The 17,771-nt window shown below is 46.7% G+C and overlaps 1 protein-coding gene across 3 annotated transcripts; it reads right to left on the reverse strand.

Moving 5' to 3' along the window:
* Positions 1 to 190: 190 nt before the first annotated feature.
* On the reverse strand, positions 191 to 16,073 carry LOC135809531 (oxidation resistance protein 1-like). 3 transcript variants are annotated; one of them, XM_065322892.1, is made up of 18 exons: positions 15,819 to 16,073; positions 15,707 to 15,738; positions 13,596 to 13,624; positions 13,243 to 13,350; positions 12,692 to 12,760; positions 11,591 to 11,776; positions 10,132 to 10,322; positions 8,966 to 9,103; positions 8,380 to 8,552; positions 7,489 to 7,630; positions 7,168 to 7,288; positions 6,158 to 6,244; positions 3,597 to 3,736; positions 3,102 to 3,168; positions 2,586 to 2,738; positions 2,231 to 2,332; positions 1,924 to 1,997; positions 191 to 890 (listed from the first exon to the last, which is right to left on the reverse strand). In XM_065322892.1, exons 1-18 carry the CDS (start codon positions 15,839 to 15,841, stop codon positions 755 to 757), a joined length of 1,971 nt encoding a protein of 656 aa, XP_065178964.1. In that variant the 5' UTR covers positions 15,842 to 16,073; the 3' UTR covers positions 191 to 754. The 3 variants fall into 3 exon arrangements, with proteins under 3 accessions (XP_065178964.1, XP_065178966.1, XP_065178965.1); XM_065322894.1 differs by lacking the exon at positions 8,966 to 9,103; XM_065322893.1 differs by lacking the exon at positions 6,158 to 6,244.
* Positions 16,074 to 17,771: the final 1,698 nt, after the last annotated feature.

The following is a 17,771-nucleotide window of genomic DNA, read 5'->3' on the forward strand; positions in this document are numbered from 1 at the left end:
CTGCTGTAGGCCTTCCACCAGTGGTATGCCAGCACACATACACAGACTCTCAACATGGCCGCGTTCACAATGACTGTGAATGCCGCAGGAAAGCACAGAGCGACGCCTCTGAGATAGGCATCAACGTGGACTTAGAGGCACACTCCACAACGACAGCACACTCGGCAACAAAACAGGGCAAAGACGGGACTCTGAATGCAGTGTGCTGGTCGGCCAGGAAAATAGTAAAGAATAAAAGTCATGACATCATAGGGCCATAGTCAGTGTAGCCTAAGACAGGCATGTAAAGACCAACACAACAAAACATCTCATATGCAAGAGATGGGACAAAGATTTTGCGGCACAGCAGCCAAACAGATGGCAGGACTCGATGATGGACGGAACGAGAAGCAGCTGGAGGCCTTAGAAATTCAAATACACGTCGCAGCAGCAGCAGGAGGATACTGATGACATACTTAGTCCTAGTGGCGGCTGTGAGTGCTGTGAGTGCTGAGGGTGCAGGGAACTGTGAGGTGAGGCTAGGCATCAAGTCAGGTGCACGTGTATTATACCAGGGTTGGAGTGAGCAGAGCATGTCGGTCTATCATGGACAAGTACACGCACCCTATGGAAATGACATTTAAAAAGTGATATCAAAACTAGACTGCTAAAATTGTAATTGAAAAACTAAGGAGCCATAAAACCACCTAGGGGTAGCAGCAGTCAATAAGACGCCCGGTACAAACGAGTGCAGATACACGACACAGGACATTGTTTACTCAAAACACCAGGCCTCCACGGCTTGTATGGTGAACTGCTCAGTGCTTGCAAGCACCTCGTTGTCGTAGGTCTTGCACGGGTAGCTGCTACCGTGGTAGAGATTCTCATCCAGCCACAGGCCAAACGTACCCCTAGAGTACGCACACACACCACACACACACACACACACACACACACACACACACACGCGCGCACCCGGGCACACGGAAAATCAAGGAAAGCTGTGATGATGATCATAATAGGGAGGTTTTGCATTCAGACTTTCGGAATTATTTTCGGAATCTGTTGGCAAGTCGAAAAAGTAGTCGAACTTTTGGCAGTATGGTGGTGGAAGTGCATGGTTTCCCAAAAATACTTTTAGGTCTTTCTCGTTTTGGCGTGCTATTTTGAATACTTCGCATGTGCCGCAAGGTTCAGGACGCGAAAAACCAGTTTTTGGTGCCTTCTATGGTCGCCATTTTGTTTTCGCATGGCAACACTTGGAAATGAAGTTGAATCAAATTTTCGGAATGGAAACCACTGAAAACGACTTCCTTTTTTCGGAGAGGCAAAGTCGAAAAATATTCCGAAATTTGGAATGCAAAACCTCTAATATGTTTAGCAAGTCTTTACAAAGAAAAACGATCCAAAACCGATTTGAAAATCTTGAACAATCCTACAACCATATCAGGTGCTCCAAGTGAAAGGCATACCCTCCAATACAGTAAAAAAAAAACTGGGTTGCAAAACAATTTATACGTGCATGGTACTTCATACCACACCTTAGAGTAGACCTAACAGGTCGAAACAGCTACCGTATTTTTCGGAGTATAGTGCGCACCTTTGTATAACACGCACCCCCAGTCTTCATGGGGGTGCGCGCTTCAATCTTCATTGAAGTACATGCATTTCACATTCGGAGCATAGTGCGCACCTGCAATTTAGGGCCTAAAATAGCACATCTAAAGTGCGCACTATACTCCGGAAAATACGGTAGCTGCCCAGAGATTGAGTGTAGTTCATACCACCATGATTATCATATCAGATTACATGCACAACTTTGATGCTTTACTGGAGACGTAAAATTGATGAACTACATTATAAACTCGGATGTTGAGCCAATACTAAAATGTAGAGAAAGGAGAGGAGAAGTCTGAACAGCCACAATAAGCACTGTGAACTTACTCTCCACTGCCAAAACAAAGTGCATCCGTATCTCCTTTGACAAAGAACTCATTCTCGCCGGTCCAGGTAAATATCTAGTTTACAGAACAAACACACAAACACACAAACACACACACACACACACACACAGTGACACACACACACACATACACACGAAGAGGAAGGGAAATTGAAACTGTAAAAAGGAACACCACGCAACCGCAACTCTGCTTCATCAATGTCCCACGCAACCGCAACTCTGCTTCATCAATGTAGTACACCAGGATCAAAAAAAGGAAAGAAAAAGAAAAAAGAAAGAAGAGCTCACCTTTAAGCCGATGGTGTTGTGAAACGTGAACAGAAAACACTGGCCAGTTCCAATAAACTTATCGCACACTTTGAATGCTGCTGACGACAACACGCCAAAAATCTACACCATAACGCCAGCAACACAAAGCAAGAAAGAGAATAGGTCAGAAATACGGCAATGGCAGCAGCACCACAGGAAAGAATACAACACAAACACACACACACACACACACACACAAACACACACACACACACACACAAAACACACACACACACACACAGGTGGCAGCGCTTGGGACAGTCAGGATCACCACCATCATCATAACAGACAGGAGGGAAGGTTCCATGCCATGTCATACAAACAATATACTTACGTGTTGACTCTCATCTCGCACGGCCATCAGGATCGGCCCGTCCATCTCACGCATATTTCTGTACATGGTGCGTAAGCTGATGCCATGTACATTGGTACTGTATGCCAGCTTCCAGGAACAGCCCACTACGCTGTTGGGTAGATGACGGGCCAGCTGTAGTGACAGAACAGAGTGCACAGGGCAGCAAGCAAGCAACACACCAGTAAGCCACACATAGGGTAGTATCTCACTAAGAGCAGATACCTCTCCACAAAGGACAGATGTGTCTGGTTCCTATACATACACTCCCTTTACACAAACACACACGCATATCCCGCTTAGGCCCATTATTAGTGCATGGGCAACGCACAAGTGGAATCTAGAAACCCGAGAGATTGATCAACACAGCCATGCTGCATGCAAGCCCCATAGCTGTACTTGCTGTGGAAAGGAATTCAGAAAGCATGTTGAAAAGAGAGATACAATGTGGAAGCAAGAATAGTTGAAATTATTGCCCGGGTACTGGCCAGAACCAACCTTGCAGAGGTGGTCATACGATAATAGCGATGGCTCATCTTTCATGATCGGCAGGTCATAACTCAATCTTTGCACAAAGTACAGACAGCAAAAGAAACAAGAGAACAATTTCAAATTTGGACTTAACGGAGAATTTCAAAGAAGGAAATTAGGCCACCTGCCTTGTACTGCTCTTTATCTCTCCGAAATTCAACACTTGCAAGTCAGATTCGAAAGAAATCATCAGTCACATCACCGGGACTCGAACAAGGGACCTTGCTATTCGTGAGCAATGCTCTAACCAATTGAGCGGGAGTCCGACTCTGATGCACGGTGATGGCAAAAAGCAAAACAAGAGAACAAGCAGAAGAATTTCAAAATAGCTTTAAAAAAAAGCTGTTTTGAAGGAGCTGGCAACATCACAGTTCTTGAGTAATTACCACTCCGCCAATCACCAAACATATCTGACTATTGAGTTACACAACACTACAATCGCCACTCTATTATACACTGTACCTTCGTTGGAAGCTGGACGATTTCCCTGCAAGCGGAGAGGAGCTGGAGGGCGATGACCTGGACTGCGGTTTCGATTGCTGCTTCTGTATCTTCTCAGCGGGAGACTTTGTTTTCTCACCGCCGACGATCGATTGTGATACCTGTGCCCAGGAGACGCACAGCAAGACCAGTCATGACAGAGGATGTCAGCTTGTAGAACAAGAAAATAATGAAAGAAGTCTTACAATAAGTTTTTCATACTTGACCATTGGATTTTGGGGAAATCAATTGCTTTTCACTAAAAACAACTGGAATTTTTCACAGTCTGCTTCGACCCGGGTTCGGATTTGTGATAAAGCAATTTTGCAAAACCATATAAACACAATCCCCATTTGGCCGGATTTTTGGTGAGGTTTTTGGTAAAGAAATTTACACGAAAACGGTTCCCCAGCCACCCTCTCAATGACACAAAACGCCTCATTAAAACACAAGACACATACTGTAGGTATTGAGGCGAGTATTAAAGTGGTTGAGAACTTGCGGACTAAAGGCCGATTCATACTTCATTTCGCGTACGGGAAAGCCGTCGCGCGATGGCTTTCCCGTACGCGACATGAAGTATGAATCGGCCTTTAATGCTGCAAATGCATATGTCAAATAAATAAATGCTCAGTGCTAGTGAGGAACGAGAACAGGAAGACTGTAAATCTGAACAAGTCAAACATAATCGAGTATCTTTTCCTTCTGGTGTCTATCAGGAATTCAAGATAGCACCCAACATGCACCAGGCATGGTAGTACATCAAGTCCATGAAATTACAATGCATGATTAACAGAAGGTCTGGTCTTCCAGACAAGAAGAGTTAGTGGAGTAAAGGTGAATGAACTTCGTTGCACCAAGACATTCTAACCAGTCTTATTACGACATTAGTACATTTAACAACCAGTGAAGCTTGCTTGCTGGTGGACTGAATTGGAGTAACGCTTGGCAGACCATAGTAGCGCGAGTATTACAGTACACAAACGCCAGAGACGATAATTATTTAAATTTATTTTATTTTAAAAATCCTTATCCACATCTGCATTAGGAGGTCCATGGTGGAACACAATATACGAGATACTCGTACATGCAGCAGCAAACAGCAGTCTTTCCCCTGGAATTTGCTCAGGTTGAGATGTAGGGACACACACCACAATGAGACCATAAGAAAAGCTGACAAGACCAGTGGCAGTGGATGGCAAAAGTCATGGCCAATTGTCCTCAAAGAGAAGCCAAGCGGCGGCTGCGAGAAAAGCGAACTGGAATCCACTCCAACCTGATATGGAGAAGGACATTAGAGATTTTCCAGGCCAGTACAATACATGGGCGGTTGAACACAGCGAATGCAATCATGACTGTATCGCTGTGTTCTGCCACTGACGTAATTCAGGGCGGCAGAGTTCGTCGCATCGGATCCAAACATCATTACGAGAGCAAGCAGCTTCAGAAGAAGTTAGCTCAGTGTACTGCTGGCTGCACTGTTCACGATGTACAACGGCACATTGACACAGCAATGCCCACAAACGAGCTACAGTTCGCAACAAAGACAGCGGCAATTCTCTCCAGCGTGAAATATACAAAACCTGGGGTATGCGCACAACAAAGCCATCGTACAGCCTGGGGTGGGGGCTCACTAACAGCTGACGCATATACAGGGTACAGGCATGTAAATCTTACATACAGCCAGCCTTGCGAATAACGACCCTCGATTGGCCATGAGAAAAGTGTGGCTATTGGCGAGTTGTGTCATATCCGAGGTCGTGATTTGCAAGGTTGACTGTACATAATTACTGCATAAACATTAGTTTAAAAGCAGATTATCAAATCAACATACGCACACGTGAATGCGGAAAATAGCAGCGTGCCAGCGAAAACGGAGAGAACGAAGCTATTCCCACCGTCTCCGAGAGAGCTTTGGTCGGTTAGATTGAATTCTAGTTTACGAAATTAGGGACTGATTATGGCCATCAGCGCATGTCATGAGCAAAAATGCACACACACACACACACCCTCACTCATACTCATACAGTTTTATCTAGAGGGGTGGCAAGTAAAATCTGACCTCATGAATATGGCAGAGTTACATTCACTGCAGCACAGCACTGTGTTTGTAGTGCTATGGCCACGCAAGGAGTCCAGGGAGGGGGTGGTTGATTCATTCAGAGGTTAGATTGTGATATAAATTTGGCAGAGCAGCTCCATTCACTGCATAGCCCTGTGTTTACAGTGCTCGGGGCCACAGAGTCCGGGGGGGGGGGGGGGGGGGGGGGGGTAGATCAGGCACGAGGTCAGATTGGACTTGCTGCCAGAGCATTACAAGCACAAGCACACACACCCACACACACATGCTTCGCATCACACCACCACTCTACTGCGCATCGTCAGCCACAACACAGCAGGTATCAGAACGGCAGAAGAAACCATAAGCAAGCAGTACATGCAATCTGCACAGGGCAGTAGAAGAAAGGAAGAAAAAGAAAGGAAAGAATACTGCATAGAAAGAAAGGAACATGGCTAAGCAGGAAGAGAGAGAGAGAGCGCACCTTATTGCCGTCAGTGGCCATGAGTGGTGACAAATAGCATCCTTTGGCCTCAGCAGAAGAGAAGAAGTCCTCCACTATATCCAGTCCCTGCGTTGCGGTACACGGCAATGGGAACGCGACCGTGAACCGCAGGGATAGCGGCGTGGAATGGCATGGCATGGCGTGGTGGTTCATCATGAATATGGCAGTGACGGGTGGCGATGACGACGCAGATGAGAAAGTACAGACACGTACAGTCAGACAGGCAGTACTAGATGACTGGACCGCGGCACTGCTTCAGATGCAGATTAGCTCATGGGGAAGCTACTGAGCAAATTATAGCTTTGCTTCACACTTTAAAACGAGCCTTTCGCACATTGCATACGAGTAAATGTAGGAAATTACGCTGATGCGTGTCAGGCCTATTGGGTGTCCTTTGTATGCTATACATGCGTACTTGACCAAATTTTGCAAATTCCACCCGGCAGGCCAGTGTTTTTTGCTATCTTCATCAACCTGGACAGCTCTACGGAGTACTCTACGGCTCCATAAAACCCGCACCATAAAGTGCTCTGGCATGTGCTCCCCAGTGGAAACGAAAGTGAAAACAATAGGCGTCCGTTAATAGGTCCTGCCGTATCCTATGGGATTCGTACATCTGTACAATGTGCAAAAGGCTCGTCAACAGTGAACATGAGACCCCAAGACAAGACCGAGCCACACGACATCAGCATACGTGATGTGGCACACAGTACTGCTGCCCAAGCTACATACTGCATGCAACTACACGCACTTTACCCTACTTGTTTATTACACTACATGCAACTACAAACACTTTACCCTACTTGTTAAGGTGCAAGGACAACCCAATACAATACTTCACCAGCAACGACACACCTGGGGTAGAGTGTCCGGCAGCTTTGAAGGCATTCAGGCTTTTAGTCTCTGCTCAAATACCCATTGCAAGGTCACCGATTAACCAGCAAAAAAAGAAAAAAAAGGAAGAGAAGAAAACTACATGATCCGCTCACCTCTTGAATAGCGAAAGAGTTGACTATGACGTAGCTACCCAGAGTTTCGGTCAGCATGTTATGATTTAGTGGCTCCAGTGATGGGCAGTGCTTCTCAAGGAATTCGTAAAGAGGAGTAATTCTGCGCAGTACACCAAAGCCAACACCATCAGACCAATTAAACATTAATATTTCCCATGGTAAACCGCATTCACCGAAGGGTTATTGAAACTCTCTGAACTATTTTATATAGCACAGCAGTCAATGCCAAAGCACAGCATACATCTACTTGGTACATGGTGAGGTGCTGACTCATTCACCGTTAGTGCAGTATGCCCTTACTCTTTGTGAGACATGGCGAACCAATACTCCGGTTTCCGGTGCCCTGGGGTAGGTGGCTCCATGTGCGGCAAGAGGGACTCAGTCCGCAAACACAGGTACCGTGGCAGGCTTGGGCTCAGGGGCCCCGGGCGGTTCGATCGGGCTGTAACCAGACACAAACATGACCAAAACAACACAATTGTACGGGAAGTCGAGAGCCAGGAAAGGCCGAGCTCTGCACACCGCATAAGAAACAAGCAGCACACCCTGTTGCGCGAAGAGTGTTCCATGTCCGAAGGCAGAGCATGAAGCCCGGAGTTGTAACGAACCTTTCCCCTCTCTTCCAGCACACGGTGTATAGATGAAAACCGAGTCTTTTATTCGTTTCGAATGCGCGTCAAACTTCCTCCACAATCCGCAATTGAGTGTTGAGCAGTTTCAGCGGTGCGGAGGCGAACTCACCTTCATTGGATGCTACCCGCACAGTATCAACATAGCACAGAAGATAACTATTGGCAATGGTTTGGGATGCAGAGGCGGTATGAAAACCCTCAACTTCAAACAGCTGTACTTTTAAAGTCACGTACGTTAATCATCATCAGCATCTGGAAGATGACATCAAGTTTGCCATAGGAGTCATTGAAAGCTGGCGGTCGCACATGCTCGAGCATCTGAGTTGATGGTGTCAGCATGGCACACAGCACATGCACACTGTATAGAATTTTTTGTTGATTTATATGTATTGAGAGATTCCCTGTGTGATTTCACACTTGTGCAGTACTGCAGGCTGCGAGGGCTATAGCAGAGGATGAAAAAAAAAAGTGAAACCAAGACTGAACTGATCGTTCAGGCAGCATGTTTCAAGCACAATGTTGAAGATCTATTCGAGAAGAAGAGCAACACTGGCCTCACCTTTTTGTTCAATTGTCATCGGAGGTGACACAGATTGAACACGCTGGGTTGCTGCGTTCGAGCTGCTCTCCGTGCTTTCGTTTTGCGTCGTGGTTGCAACGGTTGCCGTGTTTCCACGGTTCGAGGGCGAGTGACTACTCTCGTGTGCTGGAGATGGAGACTCCAAGGCGCTTCTGAATAAACAAAAAAACATTGTTATAAAATAAATAAAGTAATATGCAGCTTCCAATTCTAAAGACCTCAGCAGGCCCAAGTTCCACTGATTGGACACAGCTGGCATCTGTCTTGGAAGTGATCTTGGTACATGATAGTACAGTATGGCGAGGTGTGTGTACGAATTCTTCATTGGGGAATGTGATAGAAAGTAAGCAAATGCGTCGGCAGTCATTTTCACGGAATGAAGCACTCTTGCACATGGGCACAGGTGTGGAGCGGTCTTGCAATGCCGATCAATTACTATAGTACCAGCCTCAAAAGGTTGAGTGCAACAACATTCGGCCCATCGGGTGTTCCAACCTTATCTGAGCTGTAAGTTCAACAGGGTAGTATTTTAACAAGCACCAGCAGCGGCACAGAGGAGCTTTACCTTGCCATTTCAATGTCCACGTTGGGAACGCTGGACGGCGACAGGCAGTCTTGGACGGGCACCATAGTCTCCGTCTTACATTTAGCCCACTCGGCAGTTGAGGCGAAAAAGAATGACTCGCTCTTGGCCGCCAGGCTCCTTTTCACAGAAGGAAGAGCACGGCACACATGCACGCTCAGCCACGCTCATAGGCTACTGGCAATTCACAGCGATGGCAGCAGAGCGGCAAGCTGTCTGCTCATCTTCACTGTCAGCTCAATGGTCATGTACCATCTGCATCCTCTCCCCAAAGAGCCAAAGAGTGATTTTCTTGAGTAGTTGCTTTGCCATAAAATGAGGAATACCCGGCACTCATCTCATGAAATGTTTAACAAACTCTGACACGAATACAAGATAAGGTCGTTTAGTGATAACTGGGTAGCATCGTGCTGGACTGTACAGCAAGCCAACAAGCCAATACACGCTGGACCCAGTCAAGAGACAATCTACTTTCAGCAACCATCTGGTCTGTCAGATCAGAATTCTTCGGCATCAAACGTGTGCAATGTACAGAGGTTACTCTCGTGGCAGAGACCACCGGCATTTAGAGACCGTAATAGGCCGGTCCCATAAGGGGTCTCAGTAGCCAAACGTTACCTGTACATTACCTACAAAGGAAAGGCAACTGCGCCACACGACACTGAACAAGGCGAGGTAAAGAGCAGCACACATGCATTTTAGATGTAAGCACGATCCAACAGTTACCGTAGTTCCGCGCATATAAGCCCATGGGCTTATATGTGAAATAATGCAGTTTGGGGATAAAATATCCAGTAAAACATGTTCGTTTTTTAGTCCATGGGCCAATATTCGAATTTTGAAGGTTCATGAAAAAGTACAAGTCCGTGCTCATAGTGGGTCTACCATACTCTACTGGTAAACTGCACCGACCTGCTGTACCATGGTAGGAAGAGTCCACATTGTGAAAAAGTCTTGTTGACACGCGAGATGCATTTGTGTCTGTTTATAAGCCCATGGGCTTATAAACGGAGGTGGGCTTATATCCGGATATAGGCCCGTGGGCTTATACGTGCGGAACTACGGTACGTAGACATGTGTTGGTGTTCGAATGCTGGCCTCCATCGTCATCAGGATAACTGCTATGTAAGCATCCTATTGTTGCTTACCCCGACGGTGTGGGGGGATCACTGATGGCCATCTGTGCAGGGTTGTCGTACACGCCCAGGCTGGAAATGTCCGCCAGAGCAACGTACACGGTGTAGCGGCCCGTGCCGCGATCAATCACAAGGCGATTCTGTGCGTCCGGATTGAAGTTGATGTGGTACGGCGTGACAGACAATACGCCTGGAACAATACCCTACGAAAATGGCAGAGGGAAAAACACACACACATTAGTATACTAGTACAGTAGTCTGTTGTTTGGTTAAGTCTAAAGTAAAGTTATTTGCAAAACAGGTGGAAAACTGATAGTTCTAATCCCAAATTGTCTGGGGGAAAGCATCTAATTATCCGGACATTCTAATTACTCAAACATGTTCGGCCTCATTTCCTCTGTGCTGCGCTGACGAGTCCACAAAGGACGAAACAGTGCTGTTCGCAGATTGAGTATTTCGTTCCTGCTCTTGTAGCAGTTGAGCACTCTTGTGTGGGGTAGTGCCTTGCTGTTTGCGTGATGCAGAGCTCACCGACTTGTCAGGTTGAGCACTCTGGCTAGGTACGTTCGGGCCTGGTTTAAATCTGGCTCTGGAAAATTATTTTTCATTGCTACCAGGTTCGGCCTCATTTCCTCTGTGCTGCGCTGATGAGTCCACAAAGGACGAAACAGTTCTGTCCGCAGATTGAGTAAGTACCCAAACATGTACCCACAACACACTATGTGTATCAAAATTCTCACACTGTCCCACCGAGGTGTGATATGCAGTATAGACACAGATTCCGTGCATTCTGAACCAGAACTTATCAAGTGATCACAAATTATGGCCCAACTGTATCGATTTTGTTGGCATCCAGCTTCTGTTCACTACAAAACGCGTCAACGTTTCCTTCTTAACCTTTTAAGCCATAACACACGGATATATCCGTACCGATATGCAGAGTATACCGGGCGACTTCAAACTTTCGTAAATTCGCAAAAAAAATTGACCGAATAGCCACATCGAAAGGTCTATCGGCATTAGCAGACTCTCAGCTGTCGTCTCTAAGAAACCCGAACGCGATCCTAGGTTCTGGAGTGGAGTTATGGCGCTCTACCGAAAATCAACGTCTCAAGCTGTTTTTTGAGCGTGTAAAATGCACTTCAGCTGGTGATTTCCCCATTTTCACACGTGCATAGCCAGCCAGGTGCTATGACGCAATCAGGCTACGGGCATCCTGACTTCTTTGCAAAAATCCCAGCGCTCTGCGATAAAATTCGAGGGAATTGCATCGCGATGAGTATTTCGCTCGAAATTGACATGGCCCTGGCGCGTACGCTTGCTTCGCTCACTGTACATTTACATTGCTGCTCGTCATATCTACTGGAGATGTATTCCTTATGGATAGAGCTTTCCAGGAAGCCCAGGATTGTGAGAATCGACCTAGAAATGATGGCGTTATTCAACGTATTGTCAAGTACACCCAGCTCACCTCTCCATTGTTCGTAACATAGCGACAGCTGATGACCTTCTCAAAGGAGCGTGCAGCCTCCACACTGCCCGCAGCGAAATCCTCGTCGTCATCATCCAACGCTTCACCAGCCAGCTCCACACCTTCCAGCGGGTCAGCAGTCGGGCGTACAGAAGCCGTGTGCGGCACTGATTGCTCAAATACCAACTAAACACAGCAACAGAGGTAGCCACACCAGAAGACCGCGTCCAACATAACAACAGCCACAAAGATGACAACAGCAGTGGCAGCAACAGCAGCAAAATCAATAGTCATGAAATTGAAAGATTCTAAAAAGCAGTGGTGGTGACGGCTTATTCGGGATTAGTCTGTGCGACCATGATTAATCATTGGCATACCGGTATGTAATAATATCAAACTGTTTTGCAGCCCGGTGCCAGCAGCTGGCACTCAATCATGAGATGAGACACGGCAATCATGACAATCTTTTCCAACATCTTGCAATTGTCTGCGGATTGTAATGCATTCCAGTCAACCAATTTTGTGGCGAGTCATAGCTCAGTGGCTAGAGCATTGCTGGCCTCAGGGCGAAGGTCCCTGGTTCGAGTCCTGGTGGTGACAGTCAATTTTTTCTTCAGACTTTTCCCGTTTGCATCTCTCCCTCAAACCAGTGAATATTTTAATCCGTACAACTAGAACATTCAACTAGAATGAAATAACTGTTGCTTGCCACATGTGGATTCTGTATTGGTGTTCTTTCAGAACGAATCGTTTTAGTACTTTTCAGACCTCACGCATGCAACCGTTCTACAGCAAAAGCCAAGCCCAGCAAAACACAGATTTCAATCTTCAGCATCATCATCAGTTTGACAACGGTTGCATATTCAGTGTTCACCACTTATTTTTCTAACAAATAATCCAAATGAAACCAAGAGCATTGCTCATGACCAGCAAGGTCTCGGGTTCGAGTCCTGGTGGGTCTGGCGATTTTTCTCTTTTCAGGCAGTTCACTTCCCCGACTAATCCTTTGAATTTGAAGTTCTCCCAATCCTTTCAAACCCAATTTGTTAAAAAAATGGTAACCAATGGACGGCATCTTATTCAGACCAATAATGGGCATACCTCGCTGGGTGGTGCTGGCTTGACGGGCTTTCGAGCTTGCGGCCCACCTCGTTCCGGAACATAGAGAACCTGCTCAAGGTCCACAGATACAGAAACACACATGGGGGGGGGGGGGAGGAGAGTGAGAGAGAGGGAGGGAGAGAGAGGGAGTGAGAGAGAGAGAGGGAGTGAGAGAGAGAGAGAGAGGGAGAGAGAGAGGGAGTGTGACAGAGAGAGGGAGTGCGAGAGTGAGAGATAGATAGATAGATAGAGAGAGAGATAGAGAGAGAGAGAGACAGAGAGAGAGAGAGAGAGAGACAGAAAAAAGTAAAGTGATGGGTAAATGGCTGCAATGGAGTTTGCGAATTCTTAGAAAAGTTAGTTCGCAACTGCAGTGGCTAGGGGACAAACCACGGCCAACTGGAGAGGACAGTAGTGCTCCAAAGAGGGATAAAAAATCCCAAAGAACTATAAAGTAGACAGGAGCACAGGAATAACAGGGAGACGCAAGCACGAAGCCCACTAGTAAGCCCAGCGAGAGTTCAGGTAGATACGGAAGTAATGGTGCGCACCTGTCCAGGAAAGATCAGACTGGTCTGGAGACGGTTCAGCCGACGTAGCTCATGCGTTGTACACCCGTACGAGACCGCAATGCTGTATAGGGTGTCACTGTCTTCAACCTGCAGGCGACACCAACACCAGGACGAGAGAATGCAAACTGAAAGAAAACACACGCGTGGGAGCAGTGCAACACATCATGACAGGTATGTCTGACAATGCGTGACAGGTGTGTTGGGAGTGTAGTGTAGCTGGAGAGTCTAAGCCACAGCATAGTACCACCAGAGTGATTGCAGCAGGCACAGCGCTCACGAAAACAAAGCAAAAAATACCGCATGCCACATGGCAAGGACGACGCACTACGCACCTGGTATTCATCTGTCAACGGTGGACGTGCTGCAGGTTCACAACAGGTCACAGTAAAATAGTATGCACGAGGAGTAACCGTACAGCGAAAGTTAATTCAAATGACACAACATGCATACAGGCATTTGACCACCACATGAGCTGAAGAAATGCCCCCCCCCCCCCCCAAACAACAGTATTCACGTGCAAAAGTACAGTAGTGGTTCCAATAAAAATCATGGTTGGCACAGTAGTCACCCGACAGGCATGATAACTGTTGGATGTACACTATTGTTCTGGACACTGAACAGAACTACTCCTGTGACCCAGTGAAAGTGCAGTCCGATTGCTGGGGCTCAGTATTCATAAGTGATGGTTTATGATTGTGTCAGTACGTCACACGTATATCAACCACTCCAGTACAGTAGAGTCGCGCGCGCGCTGAAGAACGTCCAGCCTGAAATCCTAAGAACGCCACAGCCTAAAGCTAAGAACGGCGGTGCTGGTTTTCTGGCAGCTTGTGGGATACATATGATCCAGTGCGGATTGCTTCTAAGAACGTGCTATAAGAACGCAGCCAGATTGCTGACAAATAAGTACGTTCCAGGCTAACCCCTTGGACACAACGTTCTTGGGCGCGCGACTCTCCTGTATGCAACGGCCTAGTAAGAAGGTTGCCGCTGACTTATCTTTTGACGTTACAAGAAGCCTGAGAAGGCTAGAAACTGAAGCTTTGTGGCAGTTGGATACAGGTGGAATCCTGATACTTGGTAATTGAGTAACTGCCTAAATCAAAACTTCCTTCCAGTAGCGAGATCAGTTAAAATCCGAACCTTGGACTGCCTGCATACACCTAGTCAAAAGTCCACCAATTATGCATACTGTAAATATACAAATTTTCGGCAGCTATTTAATTTCGGCTATATTCGGCACCGACCCAAAACGCCTAAATTAAAACGCCGATGAAATTTTTCACAGCATCTGTCGCACTATACTATGCCCTCTACCCACGCCGAAAAAAAATCGCCGCCGAAATTTCAAAAATCGTGAAGTGCCGAAATTTTGCAGCGCCGACATTTTGTATATTTACAGTACACGGGTGGGTGTACATAGAAAATGTGAGGTTCTTACGGGTAATTCAAAGCTAGCAAAGGTGTATTTCGAAGTTCACTGAACGCTGCACATGTACTTGAGAGTTCAGTTTGCACAAACAGACTGTACGGCCAGTTTAGAGCGCGCAAAATCCGTCAAAACGACGGACTGCAACTGTGTGCGCATTACACGAGAGTGACGTAGTCAACTTCGCTAATGACGACTGCGGATACGACGACAATTCGCGAATAACGACAGAATTTCCATGCCCAGGGCAAAGTCCCATCTAACTGTAATACATACAATGTATAATGGGACTTCGGGTATAAGGACACTTCGCAAATAAGGACACTTTTCTGATGCCCCGCCGAGTGTCGTTATACGCAAAGTTGACTGTACCAGTTCATGTACATAATTTTTGTGTAGTGGGTGTACGTTCATGTAGTCAACTTCGCTTATAACGACATTCGGCGGGGCATCAAAATAGTGTCGTTATCCGCGAAGTGTCGTTATACCCGAAGTCTCATTATATGTATTACAGTTGGAAGGGACTTTGCTCTGGGCATGGAAATGCTGTCGTTATTCGCGAATTGTCGTTATATCCGCAGTCGTTATTAGCGAAGTTGACTGTAATAAGCACCTCCACCCCCGGCAATTCAGGGTTTGAATTATTTCAGGATTCTGCCTGTACAACCAAGAGTACACTGGACATTGTGCAAAGTCCAAGCACTAGTTGTGATGATTGTGTCGTATAATTTGTACTCAAGCTAGCCTCAGGCAAGCATTCTCACCAGGTTCAGCAGACTGGCAGTGTGGTCCAAATAATTACTTGTCACACATACATGCACTCATGTACAGACCAGGAGACGTAGAACTAGAATTCCTCGCATGTCACTCTCAAGTTCAGTGAGAACCTTATCACTTTTCATTGCGTCCATTCGGAGCGGAGCCGCGAGACATTTTATCAGACTAAGACCCTACTACATTGTACCCGTAGAAAATACGTTGAATTTTAAAGTTCATCATAATTATGTATCTTACTGAAGCGAGGCTTTCTCCTCTGTTCGGGCGCCCTGAAGACACAAACACGGAGGATGAGCAGCTCATTTGACAATTGAAATGACATTGAGAAATATTCACCTGAACTACTTACGAAAGACCCGCAGAACTAGCCATTTCAAAACGCCCAACTCAGAGAAAGCCAGAAAAATTTCAAGTACTGCAGGGCTTCAGTCAGGGCACATGGTGTCGCCAACAGAGAAATATTCAAACTAGTATTCTGAAGATTAGTATTTGTCCAAAAAGTGGTGTCACGCAGCCAATCCACTTGTTGAACCCTCCACTCCACTGCCTTCAGAGGGAACCACAACCCAATACGTCCCAAGCAATCAGTTAGTAACTAGTACTAGTACAGGTCGTCCCCCGTTAATACGAGTCCGGTTAGTACATAAACCCCGTTAGTACATAAGAAATCTCAAGTCCCGGACGAAACGTGGTCACTTCCATACAAATTTTGTCGGTTAGTACATAATCCGTTAGTACATAAACCCCGTTAGTACATAACATTTCTCCGTACCCGCATGTCACCTACCTCAATAGTACATAATTTACTGGTCTTTTGGCCTTCCAGTGGAGGAACATCATGTTCTAGTTTCTACTTGTGGACGCAATAGACCGATCCCCTTATTATTGTCTGGGTTCGAGCAAGGGGGCAACTCCGCAGTCGCGTGGGATCCTGCTGCACACACGCGACCAACCTCACCTCGGCTTTGCGTGACTTCTCGCATGCGAAGTGCAGAGCACGCGAAATCTACACGCAGTGCAAGCCTGTCTACAAAAAATGCCACAAGGACTTTTGATTTGAGCTGTTTTGTTTTTGTTTAGACGTCTTCCTTTTTACGACTTCAGGATGCCTTCTCAGGATCATTGCTGCGTTCCTCACTGTCAGAACAGGAGGACGAAGCAAACAAGTCATTTCACTCCTTTCGTCGTGTGGAGCCACAGCGGCCTGGAGCAAGCGGATCCAGGCTATTCCCCGTGAGGAAGGACGTAGTTTTTAGGGTCACTCTGAATATTTGAGATGCAGCGATCATTTCGATCCCGAAGTCGAAATCGTTTTGCCCAGCTCTACAAGGGCAGGATGAGTCCAGGAAACCAAACAGCTGTCCTACGGTACCAGGTTTGCTTTTCGCAAGAGAGTGGAGTCTGGACGCTCTGCTCCCCATGCTCGCAAAACAGTATTTGCTGAGCCTAGTGCAGTTCGGTCATGGAAGTGCAGCGTCTGCATCACGAGCTCCCCATGCTTGCAAACCAGTATTTTGCTGAGAGGCAACGGCATTTTGAGTTGGAAAGTAACCTGGCTTAGTGCAGTTTTGTCCTGTAATGGAAGTGCAGCATCTGCATCAGGAGTTGGCAGCAAGTAGAGCTCGTGTACAGAGTCTCGTGGAGCAGTTGGACGATGGGGTGAAGAAAGCCGAAAAACAGCTTACGTACAATAACATAAAGAAAGACTCTGAGCCGCGCCAGTTTCTGACTGGTTTGCCTTCAGGTGTTTGGACCGCTCTGTGGGACTTCTTTGAGCCTAGCCGAGAAAATGTACTGCGCCGAGCCAGATCTGCGAAGACGGAAGCTGAGGGACGGCGGATGCAGTTGGAGGTGGCCGTAAATCGCCAATGAGCATGTAATGGAGGATCAGCTGCTATTGGCATTGATGTGTCTAAGCCTGGGCCGAATGGGACAGAAGCTGTAATGCGTGGCACAAGTTAATCATCCGTTTCACGGTATATACTATATAGCTAGCTGAGCTGGAAAGTTGTCTTGTTCCTCCGTTTGGGCATGATCCCCATTTGGGCGAGCTGGCGAGATGTTCAGTCATCAATGCCATGTACCGCAAGCAAGAGTGCATAAACTATGTGCATAAATTATGGACTCTTGCCGCAAGACATTCTGCATTGTGGATGAAACAGTTCTATTTTGCCATGCACTTAGGGTTCTCGCACCGGCACAACAAGACCCAACAGATCCTTGCGCTCTTATTTTCTCCCATGGTAACATTGCTGATCACAACACCCAGTAGCCAGTCGCAGATGCAACCAAATCAACCAGG

The sequence above is a fragment of the Sycon ciliatum genome, chromosome 2 (genome assembly GCF_964019385.1).
Source record: "Sycon ciliatum chromosome 2, ocSycCili1.1, whole genome shotgun sequence".
NCBI classification, from domain to species: domain Eukaryota; kingdom Metazoa; phylum Porifera; class Calcarea; order Leucosolenida; family Sycettidae; genus Sycon; species Sycon ciliatum.